This window comes from Cupressus sempervirens, chromosome 3 (assembly GCF_028749045.1).
Source record: "Cupressus sempervirens isolate cs-2001-9-10 chromosome 3, ASM2874904v1, whole genome shotgun sequence".
NCBI lineage: Eukaryota > Viridiplantae > Streptophyta > Pinopsida > Cupressales > Cupressaceae > Cupressus > Cupressus sempervirens.
Window position 1 is genome coordinate 320,252,576 of NC_143120.1, and position 25,403 is coordinate 320,277,978.

At 35.7% G+C, this 25,403-nt stretch overlaps 1 protein-coding gene across 1 annotated transcript; it reads right to left on the minus strand.

Moving 5' to 3' along the window:
• Positions 1-979: 979 nt before the first annotated feature.
• On the minus strand, positions 980-3,522 carry LOC149566280 (pentatricopeptide repeat-containing protein At5g18475-like). Its single transcript, XM_089819689.1, has one exon. It carries the CDS (start codon positions 3,144-3,146, stop codon positions 1,788-1,790), a length of 1,359 nt encoding a protein of 452 aa, XP_089675815.1. The 5' UTR covers positions 3,147-3,522; the 3' UTR covers positions 980-1,787.
• Positions 3,523-25,403: the final 21,881 nt, after the last annotated feature.

Here is a 25,403-nt window from a genome sequence, read left to right on the forward strand (position 1 = left end):
AACCAAAAAGATAAGACAAACATGAAATTAGAAACAATATAAAACAATGTTTGAAACCAAAAAAACTCACATCAAACACACAACAAAGCAAACCTCACCAAAGAGCTTTGAAGTAGAGATAAAGCTTAACCACAAGAATCGGTATCAGCCTCAAACAAAGAACACATAATCATAGCTTGTGATTTTCTTTGCTATATACCTTAATATATGATTTTATTTACGCGTTCTTCAAAATTTTACAAAATAAAAAGAAATACAAACACGTCATCCTAATATGAAGCCTCTTAATATTTCAAAGTCCACATATTCTAGGCTATGTATATCTCTTCGATTCTTTAACTGTGACTCAAGTATTCTCATTTAGACAAGAAAACATAATTTTTCCTGCTATATTTACGATCAAAAGCTCCGAATATACATTTAATTCATCCGTAGCTAAGATCACCTATTTTCAAATTCACGAGACCAACCTTATAGCAAAATTACATGAACCAAAAGTTGACAAAGTTGACATGTTTACTGAAAACTTGATGAAATTCTATGTTTAGTGCATTGTTACGAGATAATAAATCAAGAAAAGACTTTACATTATAGCACTCCAAAATGTTTATCATTTCGGATCAATGAGTAAATTAACACTGCTGACAAGGGGTTTATATGAGAATCATCGCGCATGCGTAGATAAAATTACATGCTTAAAATTCTGTTTGATAGCTGTCACTCTTCCCTGCAGTTAAAACCCAAATTATGCGAAACTTAAATAAGAACATTAATGGTGTTTTGCTCTTAATTATGATGTGTATTTTTTTTTCTTTGTACCTTTCTAAAAAAATGATATATCTAGCCATAGATTTTAGAAACAATCGGAGACTATGAACTGGTAAATGCGATTGCATAAGCAATGTTAGAGTGAAGAGTAATCAGATCTTTTTTGAACGCTGAAGAAAACTTAAATGGCTCCAATATGAAATAATAATAATTTAAAAATGTTCAAAATCAAATTATATCGAAAGAGGATGCTTTACAAAACAAAAGAGAAGAGTGCCAAGTTACAAAACAATACGAAGTAGGAGACGGGCCAAATGATGAAAACCAAAACTAAAGGTTAGCTCAAATTTGGCTGCAAGGGCGGCTTGCATCACTCTTTACAGTTTCCTCCCTATAAAGATCTCCGTTACATACTTCATTAGTATCCAATGTCCATGCACATCCTGGTACATCATCAGAGTGATGACTAAAACAATAGACATGTATGAACATCTTTTGCTGCAAAATTTAATATCTTCCCTCTTTAAAAAAATCTCACCATTATCAACATAACTTTCAAAACATAACTTTCAAGTCCACCACGTAGAACCCCAGTCACATCCCTCTTGTTACTTTCTATAGAAGTAGATATGCTGTAGTACCTAATGGGCACTGGTTTTGGATTGGCTCTCAACTTACAAGGATAATTTACAAGATACCATCAATAACAAACATGGTACCCGTGGGATTTTCTAGAATGTCATCCCTTGCCTTTTGCCCTTAGTGCAAGTATCTTTTATTTTAGGCGCTGACATTAGGATATGCTTTTTGTAGCAACAACAACAGTGTCACTTCTCTAATAATCTTCTAGGGAAGTATATATGCAATATACGTTGAAGAACACCATGTCTGATACAGCTGACACAATCTCAAGCTACATTGCAGTTGCGATGATCCCTCAAACAGAAACGATGCTTCTGCAACGGGTAATGGTGATCACAAAGATAAAAACAAGACTTTTGGCATGTCATGAATTCATTTCAGGGAATGCATACTATACGATTCAAAAGTTCTGAGGCCTTTTGCTGCTCTGTTTTACTACAAACATAAGGTACCACTGCATCCCAAGCTGATAATTCAACAAGGCACTCCTTTGCCATATTCCTCAAAACTGATGAAGCCCAATCAATCTTTCCTTCCTTGCAGAGACCAGAAATCACTTCAGAAACGCTGATTCTTCGTGGAATAAATCCCTTCGGTACCATTGATTCCAAAAACATGGCAGCCTCCTTAAACTTCCCAGCCCCACAGAATCCATCAAGCATTAGTCTGTAGGTAACCACAGTAGGCTCACAACCTCTGCTTGGCATGTTTTCAAAAAAATCATAGGCTTCTTTGATTTTCCCTTCTCTACAGAGACCGCTTACAATTATATTACAGCTAACAATATCCTGCTTGCCAAAGATACACTTCATGGTATCCAAAAACCCAAAAGCGCCTTCAAAATTGCCATCTTTGCACAAATAGGTTATAAAAGTATTATATGTAGCAACATGTAGTACACACCCATTGTCATTCATCTCTTCCAACATCTTCCCCACCTCTTCAGAACGACCCACCTTGAATAGACCATTGATAAGAGTAGTGTAAGTTACAGTGTCCGGTTTCATCCCATTTCGTTCCATCTCCGTCTTCAGCTTCAAGGCCTCATCCACCTTACCCAAATTACAGAGCCCCCCCATCAAGGCCGTATAAATATGCACATTCGGACACAATCCCTTTTTCTTGGTCATATCATTAAACAACTGAAAAGCCTGGTTTACATCCATGTTTTCGCACAAAGCATTTATAAGTGTACCATAAGTAACTAAACTTGGCTCAGGCATTTTATCAAACAGTTCGCGTGCATCCTCTAAACGATTGCCATTACAGTGTGCTTTCAGAAGAATGTTATATGTGCATGTGTCTGGTGAAATGGACATTGTTTTATACAAGGATTGAAGCAGATCAAAACGCTTGGAATTAAGAAGAGCATTGAAAAGTGTATTGAAAAACCTGATTGAGGGTTTTGGGTAACCGAATTTAGGCATTTTGTCAAACAGTTCCATGGCTGCTTCGGGTTTTCTGGCTCTTCCGTAAAGTTTGATGACACTGCACAGAAGGCCTTCTTTGCATTTGAGGCCGTCTTCTTTCCGCATTTGATCTAAAACATTTTCTATTTCTTCAAACATTTTTGCACTTCCGAGCTTTTGAATGATAACATCATAGGCAAAGCCACTAATTTTTGACTTTCGGTTATTGAAAATTTGCAGGGCTCGTGCTGGCTTTTTTTCTTGGACCAACGTGTGTGTCCATTCATCATACGCAGTTGTTCTCGGTTTCACCTTCGCCATGATCATAGTCCAATCCACGAGTGCTCTGAATTTTCTGGATGTTTTTTCCCTTCCTATTTCACTCTTCCTTGGCTCATGGTCACAAAAGTCACAAATGGAGCTAGAGCTTGCCAAAAAGCCAATTACCTACAAGTTGATGTGTTGATATTCCAATGATGTGTGAATTGAATGTGCAAATATCTGTAAAAATTATTTAGATTCCTTTCAAATATCCATCGAACCGTGGAAAGTCTATTATGGTGGCAAGGTGCAATGAAAAAACCCCTTAGCAATGCTAAAGACCAACGATATTAGAAAAAGCATGAGAAGTGCTCAGAGAGTTTACAATTGGGATTTTGAAACCCTAATATTACTGCTCAAGGAGAACCATTTTCATTGTTATGTTTTGTAAAGAGTGTTTTGACTATAAATGTCATGGGCTTTATGAAAGGCTTTATGCCTCAATGGAATAATTTAGTTATATATTCGTTGATATTATTAAATAATATTATATGCATTATTTAATAAATATTATTTGAAATTTTAGTATTTATCAAATATTATATATTATATTAAGAAGTATATATTATTAAATTATTTTACATATTATTAATTTTAGTGAATATTTATTATATGTTGAATTGTAATCTACATGTTATGGATGTTAAAGAAGTTAGGAATGAAGGAAATTGTGCATAAAAGAAGAAGTCCAACGAATAAATGTGCTTCAATGAATGAGCTAGACATTGGAGGTGATAACACTCTTATTCATGGTTTGACGAAGCATTTAGGATAGGTTGAATTAGTTTTGTATGCATGTGCCAAGAATATAGGAGATTGTTTTTTACTTCATAAAATCTTTTTTAGGGAAGTTGGAGTAGTTTTTAGAGCTTTAATGGTAGAGGGGTGAAGTGGCTTGACTTTTTCATCAAGCATGTCACTTTTGGAGTTACAAGTTCTCTATTGTAGTTTTCTTTATTGCATCCAACCTAGTTGGTTGGAGTAGGCATTGTACTTCTTGCGTATTGGCAACTCATTTTTGGGGAGTTCTTCTCTATGTATTTTTTTGCATTTTTTGTGATTGTTTTAATTCCTTTTGGAAAATTTTGTATTTGCTTTGTAACTCAATAGAAATGGAAAGTGCATTACATCTTGGATGCCATTTTTTGACTCAAAATTATTGTCATCTTATTTTTGCAAGTTTAGTGTGTTCTAACTAGTTATCTAATTGGTCAAGCTTCTTATGAATTTTTTTTTCTTGGAAATTATCACCTTTGTATGCAATTAGTGTGTTATATACATGTAATTAACTGTGTTTAGGAAGTATAAGTGATTTGACAATAGTGAAGGTATCCTCATTTTGTGGGTCAAATATGTTTGGGCTTCTTCATGAAATACTGAAGTAGGGAATATAATGTAATGAGTCATACAAGTAAATTTTTTTCTTGTTAGCTATTGTGTGTTGTTTTATAGTTTCATGTCCTTAAATAAGATTTTGGTGCATCACCTTTAGTTTTTAATTCAAAGTTTAAACTCATGCAATCTTTCTAGCTTTTTTCCCCATCAAGAAAGTAGCTTTAGTAAGTCCTATAGGGGAAGCATCATATAGTAGATGACCTAGAACCCAAAGGTCCTCAAAAAAATTAGGTGACTCATTGCCTAAGGAAGTTCCCATATTACCCTAGAATGCAAAACTTTAATGAAACTTGGCTAGGGTGCAATTTTTGCACCTAACAATTTTGGCATGCCCATTGTGACTGAGAGCTTTCTTTTCACTCATTTCAAGCTTTATGTTACTATTTCCTAGTGTGTACAATAATAGGTTTTTCCTTTGGAGGCAAGAAAATCACACACCTGGTGAGTCTAGAGCAAATATTTGTCAGTTTCAAGTAGAACTAGTTTTTGGTATAAGAAAAGTAAAGACTATTTTTATTGATTCTCAAAGTTTATCATGTTTTTCCATCTTACATGATTGTTTCTTGTATTCATTTATATTCACAAGTACATGGCCTATATGTACCATCTTAAATTGGAATGACTTTAATTTAATTATGGTTTGGCACCTATTTAGTGATATTTGATGCTAGAATTACATTTAATTCACATTCTCCCATTTCTTTTCATCTCTTTTCATTCCTTGTAGATGGAATTAGGGTTGGACCTAATAGATCCTCTGTGTATTCTTGTTTTATGGTGAAAAGATCAAGGTAGGACATCCACTTGGGTCCTCCCTTCCCTTCCTTCAATCACTTGGAATCTCTTTTTTGCACTAAAACTAGGTTTTTTTAGATCTGTACATGATCTCCCAAAACTAGGACTTATTCTAGGACCTTTAGGGAATCCTAGTGGTTTCTATACCTGGGAATCAAGGATGAAAGGTGTCATTGATGATGTAATGCATCATCCATAATATAGTACACCATTGATGATGCAGTGGATTCTTGATCATGGTCTATTTTTGGGTCGCCATCTTAGGCCATGTGTCAAGGTTGATCTAAGGCATTAATTTTGTGTCTAGTCAGCTGACATGAGGAAGTTAATTTTTATCCTTTTATAAATACATCCATTCACCTCATTTTGCATTCCAAGCATCCATAATCCATACACGCGCATAAGAAAGCATCCACAATTCTAAGCATCTACAATTCATATCCACACACACAAGCAAGCAATCCATCACTCAAAAGCACTCAAGCATTCAAGTTTTCAAGCATACAAGCATTCAAGCAATCTTCAAGTACATTCAAGGAGATACTTTTGCAAGCCATTAGAGAGATGTCTTGAATTCAAGGTGCTTTCAAGAAGATTCATGGAGTTCATTTGTGGGTTTCATCATATCTTCCATGTTCATGCCACAACCTTTCAAGATTTAGCTTCCTTCATTGCTTATAGCGGATCTTCTCATCAAGAGATGGTTTCTACATTCATTCTTCTTCTACATTCACATCCTCTCGGTCTATTCAATCAGTAAGGTGAGCTCACTACTTTTGATTTGAGAAATGTTACTATTGTAAGGTGAATTGTTGTGTTTACTTTACATTCCCAATATTTTAATCATTTTACTTTTAACGTTAATTCCTAAGTTGGGGGCTAGCCAAGGAAAAAACCCCATCAAAAAAAACTAAACCATTTCTCTTGTAGGTTGCAACTTTCAAAAGGAAAAATAATGTGTAGATTTAGATAACTTTTTGGTATAACTTCAAATATTCAAAGATTGTTTTGAAATCAAATACTAAAGAAAGGACATAGTGTGACCTTCATGACCCTCTAGGTTGACCCCTAACCTTCTAGATTGACCCTAAACATGAGCCTAGATATTTTTGGGTTTTGGAGATCTCATTGTTTGAAGTTTAGAACTAGATTTTCTTTTTGTTTGGAGTTGCATAGAAATCAAAAAATCAGATCCAATATTCCATCTCACTTCTCAAGGTAAGTAATTTAATTATTTTCTTTGTTTCAACACATGTACTCTACATAATCATAGTTTTAATCACATTTCATATCTCTTGATAGATTAGGGTTTTAAGGATCTTGCATTCTTTCTCTAATTTTATAATCATCAAATCTTTGTTTGCATTAGTGTTCCTTCATCATTTAGTTTGCACAAATCTTCTTATATCTAATTACCTTAGATTTGGAATTGAAGGGATCGATCTCCTTAACTTCCCTTTGAGGTTTAGGGTTATCAAACCCCCCAACATGTGGAGAAATTGAGAACTTTTCTAATTACTTCACATTTCACCCTACAAATTTTGGTGAACACAACTTCTTACCTCTTTCTATTAGAGTTTGAAGTTAGATTGTGTTATTTAATTAAATACATCTCTTTTTATTTCTATTTCAATGTTGTATGTATTTACTTCCATTAGATTACATTGTGTGATTTGTGATTTAGCTTGTACCTCAAGGTTAGATTCCCTTTTTGTGCTCTTCCTTTTGCCTTGCTTTGTGTATGAGCTTCATTAAATTAACTTCCACCTATGAGATTCCTACTTGGAGAATCTTTAGACCCATGGCTTCCTTTTATCTTGAATCTTCTTCTCTTCTCTTTAGAAACCAATGACACTTTGATTTCCCATGATCCTAGTCCTTCCAAGGAGAATGACTCTTCTCATTCATCTCATGATGAAGATGAGGCTTTACGATTTCCTCTTGAACAAGCTCATAAGATTTTTACTGAGATTAACAAGCTGCATAATTGGCTTATTCAAGAGAATCACAATATTGATGCTATTGTTTATTTTGATTCTCTAATAAAGTGACAGAAAATGATGAAAGTGATTTTAATATTTTTTGTATTCTTACTCACCTCGTCCATCCACATGTTAAGTCTTTATCTCAAGATGTATCTAAAATGGGCATAGTTCTACATGTCGCTAGTGTTGATCCTTCCTTGCCTATTTCCACTCCTATATCTAGAATTCATACATATGTTCCTCCTATTGTGGCTACATCTATCCAATCTTCCAATCCTCATATTATTAGTCTTCTTGTCCCTTCTCTACCCGTAAGAGTTATGCTTGCTTTATTTCCTACCTCACAACCTTCATACAATATTGTTCCTTACACTTATCTTGATCTTCCTAATATGTTGGTTTCTAGTGTTCCACCCAAAGCACCTTTTATTCTAACTAATTAGTACACTCTTCATAGTGTGTCGACTATTCTAGGGCTAAATATTTTCTCTAATAATTTCATTATCATTAGCCTTTCTCAAACCATTTCTTCCTTGCAAGAACTTGCTTCCTTAACTCAATCTAATTTTGATGTGCCTATATGTGACATGGGTAGTCCTTTATCCTTAGACACTATCTTTGTCATTTTCCCTCAACAATCTGATATGATTCACCTTGATACTTATAATGGTAAGGGTGACCTCGTGAATCGTCTTAAAATAAATCAATTCCTATGTAGTGATTATGCCCATGACTATAAGATTTTATCCAAGTTGTTTGCCTACACATTTCATGAAAAGGCCTTACAATGGTATTATTCCTTTCCACCTTATTAAATTGATCCCTTTCACAAAGTTGCTAATACTTTTATCCAATAATTTCATAACAATGTTGGTCCTCAAGTGTCTTTGATTGATTTAATGCATTATAAGCAAGGCCCTAAGGAAAAAGAGGTTGATTTTATTTGTAGATTTAAGCATTTGCATGATTAGATTTCTCATGCTATGCATGATATTGATATTCAATATATCTTTATTGCTAATTTACAAAAAGACAAATTAGGGATAAGAGTTTGCTTACTAAATTTACCTCTTTTTCATAACTTTGTGCAACGTTTCATCATTATCTATTTTGAGAGAACTACTCCAATGACCCCTATACCTATCGATATGAGTGTTGTTGCACCTAATAGAAACAAATTGAAAAAATCTAACGATGATTTCATATAAAAAAAGTCATGAATATAGTAGATGAACAAGTAGTTGTTGCATCCAAAGGTGTATTTACTTATTTGTGTATTTTTTGGATCAACCATAAGTTTTCTCCTTTCTCTAAGTCTTTGAACTCAATTATGGGATGTTTAGTGACTGCTAATATTATTACACTCCCTTTTTAAGACCACCTCTTCCCTCTACAACCTCAAGTCCACACTTTGATTCTAAATCATTTTGTCAATATCATCATCATTATGGCCCTAATACTGAAAAGTGTTATACCTTGAAACATAAAATTTAGGAATTGATTCCAATGCTTTGTATGTTGATAATTCTTCCATTGTGTTGTAGTTCTACTTCCTTTGAGGAATGATAAATTAATGTACATATATTATCTCATGACCATAATCACCCTAAAGTTAGTAGATCCCTTTTGTGCTCTCTATATTTAATGTGATTATTTACCTTGAATTATCTTCTCTTGGGGATATTTCATAGTGGAAACATCTTTAAGTGGATGTATGTATACTCTATTAAATCCATCAATCCTATTAAAGTGTTAGCAATGACTTTAAGATTGGGGAATATGTTCTACTAACTTTTTGCACATACGCACTTACTTAACATATTATACATAAATTGTGAATCCCTTTATGGATTATGGACAATCCTAAAGAAAGGATTCTCCATGCACATTCTTTAAAGAAATGAGCATCCTTATGATGAGGTCTATCTTTCTTTTTGCACATTCAATATGATAAATCCCATACATGAGTAATGCATTCAAATACAAGATGTTATATCCTATTTACACATGTAATGCATTCAAATACATATGCTAAGTCCCATACATGGGTAACACATTTTTTATTTTTTACTTTTGTGTGGTTCACAATGTACACTTCTCATTGGGAGAACTAATCATACAACTTATTATTTTGCTTCTCTTAGTTAATTATTTCTCTCTTATTATGATCTTGGAGTTAACAAAGACTCAATCCTTTAGGGACTTGATGGAATATTTTTATCCTTGATTGTGATAATATTATCTCATGTCTCGTGCTTTGCTTTGCCAAAAGTTTGGGTTAGGCCCATACTCTTGCTAAATTGGGGGCTAAATGTACCATCTTGAATTGGAAGTGTTTCAATTTAATGATGATTTAGCACCTATTTAGTGTATTTAATGTTATCATTTTATTTAATTTGCATTCTCCCATTTCTTCTTATCTCTTTGTACTCCTCCCAAATGCAATTAGGGTAGAACCTAATAGATCCTCCTTGGCAATTATGTTTCATGGTGTAATGCTCAAGGTAGGACCTCCTTAAATCACTTAGAATCTATTTTCTTAACCAAAATTGGGTTTTCTTAAGATTTGTGCCTAATTTCTTGAAATTGAGACCTTTTAATCACCCTGAGTGAATCTCAAGGGTTTTTGTACTTGGGAATCAAAGATGTAGTGTGTCATTGATGATGTAATACATCCTTGATTGGGACCTATTTTTGGGTCCCCTTCTTGGGCCTTGTATTGGGTTGATATGAGGCATTAATTTTGTATTTGGTAGACCATTAGGAGAAAGTTTATTCTAAGCCCTTTATAATCACATCCATTTGCCTCATTTTTTATTCCAAACATCCACAATATATCCACACACACAAGCAAGAATCCAAAATTCTAAGCATCCATAGGTCATATCCACACACACAAGAAAGCAATACATCATTAATAAGCACTCAAGCATTCAAGTGTTCAATATTATAAGCATTCAACCCATCTTCAAGTAAATTCAAGGAGATCTTTTTGCAATCCATTGGAGTGGAGATCTCTTTCATTCAATGTGCTTTCAAGGACCTTCAAGGATTTCATTTGATGACTTTATCATATCTTTCATGTTTATGCCACAACCTTTCAAGATCTAGCTTCATGGATTAGTGATAGTGAATCTTGTCATCAAGAGAGGGTTACTACATTCATTCTTCTTCTATTTTCACATCTTCTTGATTTTTTCAATTCGAAAAGTGAGTTCATTGCATTTTATTTGAGAAATCCTACTATTGTAAGGTGAATTCTGGTATTTACTTTGCATTTCCAATATTTCAATTTCAAGGTTAATTCCTAACCCAGGGTTTGACCAAGGTAGATTGCCATTCAAAAAAAAAAAACATTTTGCTTACAGATTGAAGATTTTGGAAGAAAAAATTGAGCATGGGTTCAAATACCCTTTTCACAAAACTGTTGAGGCTCAAAACTTATTTCACAATTGGATATTGAAGATCAATGATTTAGTGCAACTCTAACTCTCCAAGTTAACCCTGGCCTTCCAGATCAGCCCTAACTAGGAGCCCAAATATTTTTGTGCTTTAAAGATCTTGTTGTTTTAGGTTTGAAACTAGATTCGGTCACTATTTGGATTTTTGAAGAAATCAAAATACCTTATCCAATATTCTATCTCACTTTTTCTAAGTCATTTAATTGCATTCTTTGTTTTAGCACATCTAATTTTCATACTCATAGTTTTAATTGTATTTTATTAGGGTTTTTTAAGGATCTTGCATTCTTTTTCTAACTCTATAATCATTAGATTTTTGTTTGCATTAGCGCTCCTTAATTATTTAGTTTGCATTAATATTCTTAGATCTAATTACCTTATAATTGGAATTGTAAGGATTGATCTCCTTAACTTTTTCTCGAGGTGTAGCGTTATCAAGCCCTGTGAAATAAGAAATAATTAAAACCTTTTCTGATTGCTTCAAATTTCACCCTACACACTATCATTCTCATTTCATGAAATTTTGGTTTGTATACCTCCTCATCAACCCAATCAAAAAGATCTATATGCTCACCACCCTCCCACCCTTGGTCACGTTTCATGGCAGCATGTTTATCAACAATCACAATAAATGTTTTTTTTATGATTCTCAAATCCATTCTCAACATGTGTCTAACACGAGCCTTGATGACATTTTAAATAAATTTCAATATCAAAATGAGGGTTGTGGAAAGAGAACAAGAGTCCAACATGCAACAATAGGAGCTTGCTCATCAATCTCACATTTCTTAGCTAGAGGTGGAGGCTCAAAGATATGAGCATGAGTTACTTGCCAAAGAGGTTGCAATGAAGTAGGAGCAAATGAGGATGTTATTGCATGAGTACAAGAGATAAGGTTTAATCAAATTCTTGTGCCCCAAATTATCTTACAATTTAAGAGGTTTTAAAGCTTAATATTCTAAGTTTTAGGAGTTATAAACCTCCAAAGAAAATGGGACAACCCTTACAAGAGCTTATGAATACGAATGATTAGAAAAATCACCACTTACATCCTCCAATTAGATTTGAACCAAATGATCAAGATACCAAGCTAACATGGAAACCTTCATGAGTGATTACCCTGACTATTAAATGCCAAATCTTATCAAGGTTGTTCGCATATAAGCTAGTACAAGGTCGAAGAGTTGAAAAAGAGGTTGATTTTGTTGGTTCTAAGTTGTTAAAACTAGTGGAAGAGGCTCAAGAGAAAATAAAAATAGGAGAAGGAGAATCAAATTGGTTTGATGAGTTACTTGCATATTTTGAGTAGGATGGTGAAAAAACTTCATTAGTTGTAAGAGAGAAGGTTGAGTAGGAAGAGATGGCTATACTCTTCTTTTATGAGCTTCCCTTTTTTGTTGACCAAGATGAGGAATATGTGATTCTAATCACATTAACATAGAAGCAAGATTTTCATGGTATGAAGTTAACCAAAGCCTACAAGATAATTGTTTTAACAATATTATCTAGGTTTTTTGTGATAATGTTATTGTTGGAATGCATATCGAAGGACTCGCTATTTTTAAAACCATTATTCCTAAGGATTGTGTGGCTCTAATCAAGCTACATCCATTTCTAAGGACTTTTAGCAGGTTTATAGTTGTGATAAAATCCTAAATGTCTTAATGGAAGATGAAATTCCTCTGAGCATGGAGGAAGAATTGATATGGCTATCAATAATAAAAGACAACCATGATGAAATGAGAAAATAAAGAAGTAATATAAAGAAATGAGAAAAGCTAGCTCAAATTCCATACTCTCTAGAGGATGCCCAATTAAACATTTGACCCAGTTAGAGATAGGTGACAAGGCCTTGTTTAGATCAACTCCTAAATATGTAGATATTGATGAGGAAGACCAAGTGCAATGCACTAATTAATTCCAAGATCTTAATTTCTTCAATAAGCATGGTGAAGTGAAATCACCTTCTTTCTTCAAGAAATATTGTATTAGCTGGCTAAACATTTTCCATTGTTTCATCTTTCTTTATTTTTCTATTAGTGTCTTCATTATAGTAATCTAAGAAGGAAAGGTAAATATTTTATTAAATTACTTAATTACAAACTCATTTATGTGATTAAGTTTCCTAGTCCACATCCCTATTCCATGTCACATGACACCTCATATTTGCACAAATAATTAATTTTAATTAACTATTATTTAAGCCTATTGTCATCATCCATATGTCCTCTTCTTAAGGAGCCAAGGATGGATATGTGTCCTCAAAATTGTGAGTCATAGGGACACTTTTCCTCACATGATTTGGTCTTTGGGATATTTTCCTCCTTGTGACAAAGTCCTTTCCACCTCTCGGCCTATATGAGTAGTTGGTCAAGTCACCTCACTAGTTCAAGGATGTCTCATAAGACACTTGTACAAAGAGTCTTTATCGAGAGCAGGGTGTCACCACCCTTCTCTCAATGGTCTTTGCAAGACGAAATACATGTGTCTTCCCTTGGGACAAACCTTCTTAAGATCTCTAAAATCTATACATACATTGAAAGACTTTTCTAGTTTTGAAATTGGAACAATATTCAATATCCACTTTCCATAATCATTTTCTCTAATAAAGCCTATATCTAATAATTTATTCATTTCTTTTTTCTCTAGTAGTGCAACATGTGGATGCATTTTTCTAAGCTTTTGTTTCACTGGTTTAACCCCCAAGGCTATAGATAAATGATTCATTGTGAGATTAGGGTCCAAACTAAGCATCATATTACCATGAAAAGTTGATTTGTTTAGCTTTGAAAACTGCAAAAACTCTTCCCCTTTTTTTATTATTTCAAAGATGCAACTACTTCTAGAATACATTGAAATTCCTCAATTGAGGGATAACTTTAAGAAACCCCCTTGGAAAAAAATATAAAATCATGGCAAATACAACATTATTTTAGGAGGAAAAAAATAATTTCTATTGGCGATTTTTTTTCAAACTAGAAAAAAATAAAAATATATTGGCAATTTTATTTTCATCACATGAAAATTATGCAAAACCTTGGTGAATTTTTAATTATTGAAGAAACACACGACCAAAAGTGCAAATACCTAGAAATCATAATTTTATGTCATCTAAACACATTAACCATATTTAATAATCGTCAGATGATTATAAACTAATGGTATAAATCCTATTTTGGGCCAAAATGTTAAAGGAGACGAAGTTCTAAAGAAAGTCTTCGAAATAATGACACTTTTCCATTATCAAACCTATTCAGGCCAAAGATGAAAAGGATAAAAAGTTACTTGGAATGTCTCTGGAATAGAAACGCGTGTTAGTTATATGTACTTAACATATAACCTAACTTAAATATTTACCACATATTGGTGAATGTGTCAATCGAATAAGACAAGTCTCAAAAATTGTAGGCAAAAATATTTGATTCACCATGTGGAAAGATTAAATGACATTAGTGAAGTCATCACCAAAATATAAATAATTATCATTATTGGTGATTGGTCTAAGCATGGGACCAAATTTTCATAAAGTGTAGGTGACATGACCACCTCGAAAGTGCAATTTTTTCCATCAAACTCAGGGTCCCTAATGAGTAAAATTTGTCATTTGGAAAATATTCGCCACTAAAGTTATCCCTGCCTCAATTCGAATGTTGATAAACATTGTTGGCTTAATGAGTATTGTTGACTCCTCTTGATTAAAGTAATCAAGAAGATTGTAAATCCTTTCATCTCTAGGCTCCTCATTGAGATTTTCACCCTCACATACATATTTTCTTTTCACTATTTTTGGATCTAATATTCTTAGAGTGGTTTTCACCATTAGATCTATTTTTTATTTTTTATATTTTTACAATTGAAAGGATTGGCACCCTTACCAAAGTAAGCCATGTCATTGAGTTTAATAGGGAATCCTATCTTTTGATCTTCCAATGGTAAGTGATCTCTGATACCAAGATAATTAATGATTGCATCATCCTTATGGAAAATATCTAATTAAACAATATGAGGTGAATCCCAATCTATACAATGAGGATGTGCAAGGGGTAATGGATCATTTTGGTAATCTTCAAAGGTTGTGATGGAATTGATATAAAATTTGTCAATATTTATGAATATATCAACAAGATCTATTTCCATATTCTCATTAAAAATGTCTCATTCATGATGAATCTCTCTTTCCTCATGATTGTCACAATTAGCATAGTATGGGACTAACTCTAATGGTTTTATCTTTAAACTCTCCCCCTCATGATAAAAGATACTATAGGCCTTAACAAAATCTATTTGTTTGTCTTTAGAGATAACTAACATCTCATCTCATTCATATAAATTAGACTCATAATCTTCATCATCATTATCATCTTGTTTATCTTTGATTTGGTTGAAAAATTCAAGTGTGCCTTTGTTTTCCCTTGGACTCACTCATTTTATCCCAATCCTATGGGATCTCTCAAATAATTTAGAATCTTCAAAATTGGTTATAAGACACCTTCCCTTTGAAAACCTATGATGTTTTTGTTTTAAGGAAAAAGTGGGCGAGCCACTATAAGATTATATTAATAAAGTTGATTCAAAGGCTCAATTAGGAAAGAATCAGGAAGAAAACCTGACATCGTCGCTCGATGCAAAAAATTTGATTCATTGAATATTACATGCTAAGTATAGTTCATAGGTGAAAAAAAGAAGTTGGTTTTCATTATGGAGTATCTTTGCTAAGTATAGTTCATTAATTCTTTGCTTAGTTATATAACTAAGCAAAGAACCAAAACAAAAAAATCAATTCTTCAACTTTCATTCTTTCATCACAAAAAAATCTCAAGTGACCTACATTGTGTGAACATCATCACCCGCATCTGATATCCAACCAATAGTATTGGCGACCAGAATGTGTGAGTCTCGCCCCAAACCTGTAGTCGAATCCCGACCAGAAGCTCTCTGTGATGAAACAACCGAATCCCAACCGCTGCAGTGTTCAACTAGCATTTATGGAGACCATCTCGTCCCAGCCATTGCATTACTTTGAGGATGATTGTGGAACCCAAAATCCCCATGCCCACATTCCAGATGAGGATCATGCCAAACATTCCATTCTGAACACGGAGCATCAGTCGGCCTAATTGAAAATATTTGTTGTGAGCATTGGATGGATGGGGCATTTGAAAACCTTAACAAGTCCAAAATAGCATACTTTCTGACTCAATCTTCCAACTGAAATCTAAGAACTTGTGCTGTGACTTGGAATGTAGACTCATATGTGAAGGGATTTATTTCTTGATGGCTCTTTTAAGCACTTCATATGTAACCAAAACTTCATGTTTTTAAAACAATTGAGAATGTAAGAACAAGCCGCCAAATAAAGCCTACCCTGCCCATAAATCATAATGTTGTATGGCAATTTTAAGCTTGTTATCAGCAAAAGGAGGAGGCCTGATGACCTTGGTGGCTAATGACAACAGAAGTTGGGGTGATTGCATTATATCCATAACATTGGATAGAAAGATTGACACCATGTTTGAAGGGTATATGAAATGCCTCGAAGATGGACAAAGAATTTCCTCCCCAATTACCTACTTTATCACCCGACGGATAGAGGGAGAGTGGATGAAAAACATCATTTCTAGAGCTACATCATCAACTTGCACTGGTAGCAAATTTTCTTCAGGGCTTGTTGGAATTCATATTCGATAATTCATTGGCAAGATCAACCTATGCAATTTGTGGCAAGTCTCGCATATAGCATAGACATCCACAAGCGTCGACATTTTTATAGATTATTACCAAAATGTAATAGGTAGATTATTTTAGAAGCATAGAGTGTACTTGGGCAATTGGGCAATAATATTTTTTGATATGCAAAATCAATGCCAGTAATTGTGAATAATGAAGTGGCACAAAATGGATAGTTTGGCACATGAGAAGTGGGAAGTGTCATGTGAAATCTTTGTAATGACTATCAATGTCCCTACAAAGCATACCTATAATATCATGCGTAAGTAATACCATTGATCACATAGGAAAATGATGTGGGCAAAAGGACCCAATGTTGTCACTTTAATGAGCTCAACATTTCCAATCATTGCCACATCATGGTTGAGCTAAGGGATTTCATAAGGATAAGCCTCCTTATCTACCACAATCAATCTTTTAAGATCATCATGATGATCAATCATATTCATCGGATTTATAGAAGATATCACCAATCCATCACATCCCAAGTTCAAAAGAAAATCTGCAACTTTATTTCCTTCCCAGAGTGTGTGTGAAATATACACCTCTTGACATGAATATAATAGCTACCAAATTTGATTTAGAATGTATTTAAGTTTCCAAGAGTTTTTTTGCATGTTGATGCAAGCATTAGTGATGACCGAAGAGTCTCCTTCAATATAAAAGCAATAGTGATTTCTCTATTTAGCTAGAATTAATCCTGCAAAAAGAGCCTGTGCTTCAACAATGTTATTAGTACCAAGAAGTAAGGTGAGGTAGTGAGAGCAATTACATTGCCCTGGTAGTCTCGAATACATGCCCCCAAACCTGATATTCCTGGATTTCCTCTTGATGCTCCATCAAAATTTAGCTCCATACATCCCTCTATAGGTGGACACCAATGAACATCAGATTGATCTACTAGCATTGTGGCTGACTTACTAGCACCCCATCCAAATGTGATAAATAACTTTTTCCATTCTTACATCACCCTACCATCTTATGGACTAACAATAGGGTTAAATTTGCATCTACTTGAACTTGCATTAGTCACTTCTAAATTTGATCTTTCAATGCCTTCTATAATCCTGTCAATAGGAGAAATTTCTTTCCTAAATAATGTTTATTTTTTTTCCACCAAATGGCCCATATGACTAGAGCCAAGACACATTTCCGTAAGTTAGCAAATAGAGAATTCAAGTAAAGAACTGGCCATGCTTGGAAAAGGTCCCATATATTATCCTAAAGTGGAGTACTATAGTTAAATTTTTTTCAAGACGAAGGTCCAACACTGATGAGCAAAAGGGCAAGTCACAAGAAGATGATCCACCAATTCCTAGCATGCATTACATAGTAGACAATTGAATGGTGGGGCAATATGCAATCTAACAAATCTATCACTTGTCAATATTCTATATTTAATTGCAAGTCATGCAAAGCAGTCTGCCTCTGGTAAAACAACATGATTCCAACAAAATTAAAACGTTCTAGATGGAACTTTATTCGATCCTATTTGATGTAGTAGTTTATAACCCTCTTTAATTGAGTAGTTACCATCTTTAGTTGGGACCCATATTAGTTTATCTTCCCTACCCGAGAAAAAGGCATGCTTATTTGCCAAGATGTTGCGAAGAGAATCTATGTCTTGTTGTGCTAATGGTAATTGATCTGGATCCTTCTTGATGACTTTCCCTAAGAAAATGTTGATTGCTAGTACATAATGACTAACATGTGTCCATTGAGTTTCTAAAATTGCTATGATATCTTCTAAAGTTTGGAAATTAGATAATGGAGGTTGACCATTCAATGAATCTCTCCAATATGTAACCATATTCTCATTATAAACTCCCCATGTGATGTATTTGTTGTCACTGAAGTCTGTACCCTTGTCCAAAGTTGCTACCTAAGGACGACCTCGTGAAACATGGAAACAACCTCCAAGCTGTGGGACTTGAACTATGAGGTTGAGTCTCCGGAGAAGGCCGGCTTCCTCTTACTATCAGGATGCACCTAACTACTCTAGGAGAGGAAAAGGGAGAAGGATGGCATGAAAGTAGATCTACCTAATCTAATCTAAAGAGGTGATGCACCAAAATAGAGTGTTCAGACCAATCTTTGCCCATATATGGACTTTTGAATTATGATGACACCAAAAATATACACATTCAGACCTGTATTAATCTAACAACCACATGCAAATCAGAAAGCCAGATGAATAACACAAGGAATGAAAGATTCACTTATATATCACTCACAGACCAAAGGGACACGATCATGCAGATTGCAGATCACTACAAAACACCAATGAGAGGCAAATAATTCTTGCACTTGCACATTAATGGTTGAAGGAGATAAAACAGAATGTCATACAGTTCAGAGGCAAAGGGAATTTACACATGAGATTGCAAAGCAATATCAGAGAAATCAGAGAAGGATCGACCCCCACAAAATTTTACAAAATTTGCCTTTATAGTTTAGGCATAACTGAGATGTCCTCTCCCTGCAATTACTCCACAACCACTGCATTGAAGTCCCATAGAGAGTAATCAAGGAGAAAGTCTGATTTGGGTATAGATCCAGATGCAATGATATCTGATCCTCTATGTCAAATAATGCCTTGAGAAGACAAAAATGGTGCCATTAAGCCACTCTAACCAGGTAGATGGATTGGATCAGAGGTGGGGTGTTCTTCCTTGTCTCGCATTCATTCTGGGTTGGTTGGGATTGATTACAGAGATCAGATTCGCAAGATAATCCTGGTTTTCCATCATTTTGGCTCGTGAATCAACAAGTCAATGAGTCAAACTGAAATTGCAAGCAGGACGAGCCACGTGAGCCAATAATTTATTTCCTTTCTACCACCTCATAAGGTCTTCCCGAGTTGACCACCTCTTTCATTACTAACTGTGCCATCTTCTTTAAAAAATCCTGACTGCAACGTTATACTAACCGTCGACCAATAATCGTCAATGCCTTAACTCCTGTTTATACCTTAGCTGGACCACGTGATCCTAACTGGCACCAATCGGTGGTTTCATAATACTTGGCCCCACCCTGCCACGCGTCGCTGAGGCGCTATGTCGCTATGTGTATCCTCTAAGCAATTTCTCATAGCAAGATAGCACCCACCGTGGATCTAGACTAATCTGATGATCGTGAAGACTCACTGTATTACTGCGCTATCTCCTTTAAAAAAAAATTGAAAACCTGGGCCCACGAACCACTCAGCACACCTGGCATCTTCATCTTGGCATGACCTGGCCCCACTGATCCACGTGGCATAATGGTGCTATGTCACTATGGGTAATATCCTCGCAGCTTTCCATAGCGAGATAGCGCCCACCGTTGATTTTTTGAGATCTAGCGACAAGCAAGATGGACTGACCTATCAGTATACCAATCAATAAGAAACTAGCCATGTGCCAACCTGTCTGACAAATCCTCGTTTGTGGCCCGCCAAGTGAAGCAAGACCCACATTCTACACAATCATACCTTAGCCAATAAAAAAAATTGATCACCTGCCAATGCGTGCCAAATTTCATCATTGATATCCGACGGGGCATACTTGGGACCCACCTTCCTTTTGATGTTATTGCAGTATCACTTTTCGTCTGAGCGTTATGTTACTAACAACAAGGAACACAAATTTTTCGATAGTGCCATAGCGCCCTCCGGGGATCTATCAAAACTCAGCGCCGGAGAAACAACAAGAAAAAGGGAGGACCTACCGGCCACGCAGCGAAAAGGCGCTATGTCGCTATGGCAAAATAACGTGCAACTTCCCATAGGGAGATATCACCAATCGTAGATATCTTTTGATCTGACAATGGGGACTTGCGGGCTCGCAAAAATATTAAAATGCGCAGGGAAGAAATATCATAAGGTTAGCATAAGGTATTTGTGCCCCCTTTTGAATATTTGGATATTTAAAACTTGTGAATATTACTACGTTGAATTCAAATGTGGTGATTCTGGTGGGAAGGCAAAAATGACCAACAAATCTGGTGACTTAGAGGGGACGCAAGCCAACTATGCGTAGACCAACGACCTCATGCATCCATTGGGCTACAAAGTCAAAAAGATGTGGATCCTGTGTATACTGTGAAACCCTAACCCTACCTCTTAGAGGAAAAACCTGAAACCCTTGTCTCTGCAACTAGAACAAGAGATGAAACCTTCTTTCTACAACCACAAAACTTTGAGAAAATTGGCTATCTCATAGAGAGATAGCTGTGCTCATGTACTTCTTGGAAAACAAGAGAGCTGAAAAAAAGAAACTACTCTACTTATATACATGAAACCTTCAACCTTCATCAGAAGCATGGTTTGAGATAAATCCCATTGACTGGGATGGGCAAAATTTCACCACTAGGCCTACTTACCTGAAAAGCATTGGCCTGTTTGCAACTGATAATCAAATAGGGGCCACTCCACAATGCATCAAACTTTGAGTGTCTTCCTGGTTTTGCCCTATCTGCATCCCATTTCAGAACCAAATCTCCCTCCCTGAAGATTCTGACCCTAGCCTTCCTGTCAAAACTCTTTTTTACTTGCTGTTGGTGTGTCTCTAGGGTCTACATGGCTTTATTTCTCTTCTCTTCTAGCTCCATCAGCTCTGCCATTCTTACTGTCATGGCATCATCTTCAATCAACTCCAGATGATGAGCTAGCTCTAGGGATGGGAACTCTAATGAAATTGGAAGCCTTGCTTCTCTGCCATAAACTAACACGAATGGTGAATTCCCTATTGATTTTTTAGGCATTATTCTGTCAGCCCACAGTGCAGTCTTCAATTTTTTTTGCCAACACCTCTGGTTATCTTCTATTGTCCTTTTCATGATCTTGATCAGGTTCTTGTTGGAGGACTTAGCCAAACCATTACCCTGGGGGTAATAATTTGAGGATGTGCTCAAATAGATATTATGGTCCACTGCCCATGCATAAATCTGAGTTCCAACAAAAGACTTTGCATTATCTAAAATAATGGTTGAAGGGGCACCAAACCTAGTCACAATTCCATCAAGGAACTCAACAACTAAAGATTCAGTGGCATCCTTCAATACAACTGCATCTGTCCATCTGGTGAAGTAATCTGTAGCAACTAAAATCCATTTGTGACCTAAATTAGAAGGAGGATTGATAGGGCCTATGAAATCCAATCCCCATTGAGCAAAAGGCTGGTCCACCTGAATAGGATGAAGGGGATGAGCTGCAAGCTTCTATTTACCAGAGAAGAAAGCACATTTCTCACACTTCCTCACATACCTATGACAATCATGAAATAGGGATGGCCAATAATAACCAGCCCTCATGATCTTCATTGTTGTTGTCCTTGCTGAGAAATGACCACCATCAGGACCATCATGAAGCTCTTTGATCATTCTTTCAGCCTAGTCTGTATCAAGGCATCTTAATAGGGTTCCATTAAAATCTTTTCTAAAGAGGACACTGTCAACTATGACATAAGGAATTGACTATAATCTATACTCTCTCCTTTTAGTTCTATCTAATCCTTGAGGGTATCCATTGCCTAATAAGACATTCATCATATCGTCCATCCAACTCCTTAGGTCACTATTTCTTACCTCTTGTTGCTCTGTCAGTATCATAGCAGCTTCCTCATCAGGTTCTTGAGATGATAACATCTGTTTACACAACCCCCTCCCTCTTACCAGCTTGGTAATTTGAATGTCAATATCATATTCCATCACTATAGTAATCCAACCAGCTCTTTTCTCACTAATATCTTTGCTCAAAAGGAAATCCTTCACACTGGCATGGGGTACTAACAAATGAATTTTATTATGAGATAGGAGGTGTCTAAATTTCTTTAAAGCTCTGATGACTGCAAGGGCTTGCTTCTCTACATAGTTGTATTTATCTTCACATTCTTTAAGCCCTTAACTAAAGAAAGCTATGGGCTGCTCGTCACCTTTATCATTTCTTTGAGTCATGACAGCAGAAATGCTTAACTCACCACCTAGGGTATAAAGGATGAAATATTTCTCAAAATTTGGATTCATGAGGGTAGGGGCCAAGGCTATGGCTGCCTTGATCTCTTCAAAAATTTCCTTCCCTTCCTTGGTCCATACAAAGACCATACCTTTCTTGAGCATAGCTATAAGAGGTTTCACCATGGTAGCTAGATTTGGAATAAATCTTCTCACAAAATTTATCCTGCCTAGGAAACTTTGCAACCCTTTCTTGTGTTTAGGAAGAGGGAGGGCGAGTATTGCTTTTGTTCTCTCTAGATCAATGGTTAAGCCATCCTTAGATATAATATGTCCTAATAATTTTCCTTTGTTAGTAGCAAAGACACACTTGCTTGGGTTAAGGGAAACCCCAAACTCTCTACATCTTAGGAATACCTTTCTTAGATGATCAAAATGATCTTCTACATCCTTTGAATACATAGTGATATCATCAAGGTAAACTAAGACAAACTTGTCAATCAATCCTTTGAAGGCCATCTCCATTGCCTTCTGAAATGTAGCACCTGCATTGGTTAGCCCAAATGGCATCTTACAATAAGCATAGGTACCCCATTTAGTGGTGAATGCAGTCTTGTATCTATCAGACTCTTTAACCAACACTTGATTGTAGCCAGAAAATCCATCAGGGAATGAAAATCTCTTTGAACCACTGACCTTGGACAAAATCTGCTCCATAGAAGGGAGAGGATGGTGATCTTTAAGGGAAGCTTGGTTAAGGTCCCTAAAGTCCACACACAATCTAATTTCTCCTTTCTTCTTCCTAACAGGGACAAGGTTTGCTACCCATGATGAGTGTTTGATAGGGAAAATTATGTGGGCCTCAATCAATTTGGATAGCTCCTTTCTCATTAAGGGCTCAATTTTAGGATTCATTGGTCTCTATTTTTGTCTTACTAGTTTTACATCATTAATTAAATCTATGGTATGCTGAAACAACCTTGGTTCAAAGCCCTTTAAGTCATCATATGTCCAAGCAAATACATCATTAAATTCTTGACATAGATGAATAAAATTTTCTTGTTCAATTTCAGAACATACCTTCCCCATGTTTAAGGACTTTCCATCAGCAATCATGACTGGAGTGTAGTGACCTTCATCAGCAGCTAGGTTCATGTCTCTGCCTCTTGCTTGGTCATCAGGATTGAAAACACTCTCTAAGGTAATGACACCCTTAGGCAATTTGTTAGAACTGAGATTAGTGATCTGATCACCAGACTGATCCTACAATCTTAACTGGTTTTTACCTGAAAATTCTGCTTCATTCTGCAAGAAGCTGACAATTTGCTCATCAGATTCAAACACCTGCCAATGGATGATGTTATTAGGGATAGAAGGCCTTACTAACACTCTTATTTGTTGCTCCTTCTTTTCTTCAAGATTCCTTGGTACATCATAAGATGCACCTATTGCTGCAAGTCTATCAGCGTATCTGTTTTCCTTTCTAGGGATGATTTGAATATTAAATGCATTGAAACCCTCAAGAAAATCCCATACCCTATGTTTATAAGACTTGAGCAAACCATTCTTGGTGATATTATGATTTCTCACTTGATTGACTACCAACTCACTGTCTCCATAAACTCTTAAAGCTTGAATTCGTCTTTTTTGAGCAAGTAGGAGACCTTGAATCAAGGATTCATACTCGGCCACATTATTAGTGCAACTAAACTAGAGTCTAAAGGAGAAATAGTACCTTACTTGTGTAGGAGAAATTAACATCACACCAGCCCCTAATCTATTTTTATTCCTTGATCCATCAAAGTACATACTCCATATCCCACTCATATCTTCTTTAGTCTCCACAAGATTGGGAACTAGAGCATCTTTCTCCAATATACAATATGTACTGAGACCTGTCTCAAGGGTTTCTGACATAAGATCAAATTGATATGTCTTAGCCCACTCATCCAAGAAAAAATTAGGTATCTGTGTAGGGAAGTGGTGGGCTCATTCACTATGTCATTCTCATCCATCTCTAGGATAGGGCAATTCATGTTGATGGAATTAGGGGTGTAAGATTCAGTATGATGGAGGGTTTGAGGCTCTGCTATGATTGAAGCATTGGCTCCATATCTCATCTTGAAAGACATATATGACCAATCATAAGATATGAAACCACCTATTTGGGCAGTGAAGTCTCTTGACAAACAGATGGCAAAATATGGCCTAACCTCAGCAACAAAGATATCTTGGGTTACAGTACAACCAGGGCACGCATGTAAGGCCATCTCCACATTCCTAAGGATCCCTATAGTCTTGACAGTACTACAATCTAACTGTAATACATCCCTAACAATGGGCTCATATTTCATTCCTAAAGCATCAGCTACACACCTAGGCATCACTGAACTACTAGCCCCTGAATCAATCATGCAATTATGGACTAGTTTGCCCCCTATAATTAGAGAAACATAGAATGAAGGAGGTCTAACCTTTTTACTTGTTTCTACCTCCCTTGATGGTTGTACTAGGCTTGTGGCACTTTCCATACTAGGTGGTTGATCCTTTGGTTCAATTCTTTCCAATTCTTGTTGCAGCAACCTCTTTTGCACAAGTATAGTAGCAACAGCATCCCACGTGGAGATATTCACATTTGTCTTCTTCATTTTCTCTACCACACTGAATGACATAGAAGGTGTTTTGGTAGAACCCTTGAGAGCTGCAATTGTATGAGGTTGAGATGGAATAACCTGAGGATCACTTGCATCCTTTCTACCATGATTTTGCCTTTGCTGTTGAAAGGTACTTGATTGATTATTTGCTGCTTGCTCATGAGATATCACATTTGAAGTTGAGGCCTAATTGGGAGGAGAAGGGACAACATCTTCCATAGCTCTTCTTTTGCTTCTAGTGTTATGAGCAATGGAATCCTGGTTTACATTACAATGCTCCTCCATCTGATGATTCATAAAAGAGCAATCGCCCTG

Excerpts from the sequence above, each read along its gene's own strand:
- LOC149566280 (XM_089819689.1), bottom strand. The coding sequence starts at position 3,146 with ATGATCATGGCGAAGGTGAAACCGAGAACAACTGCGTATGATGAATGG.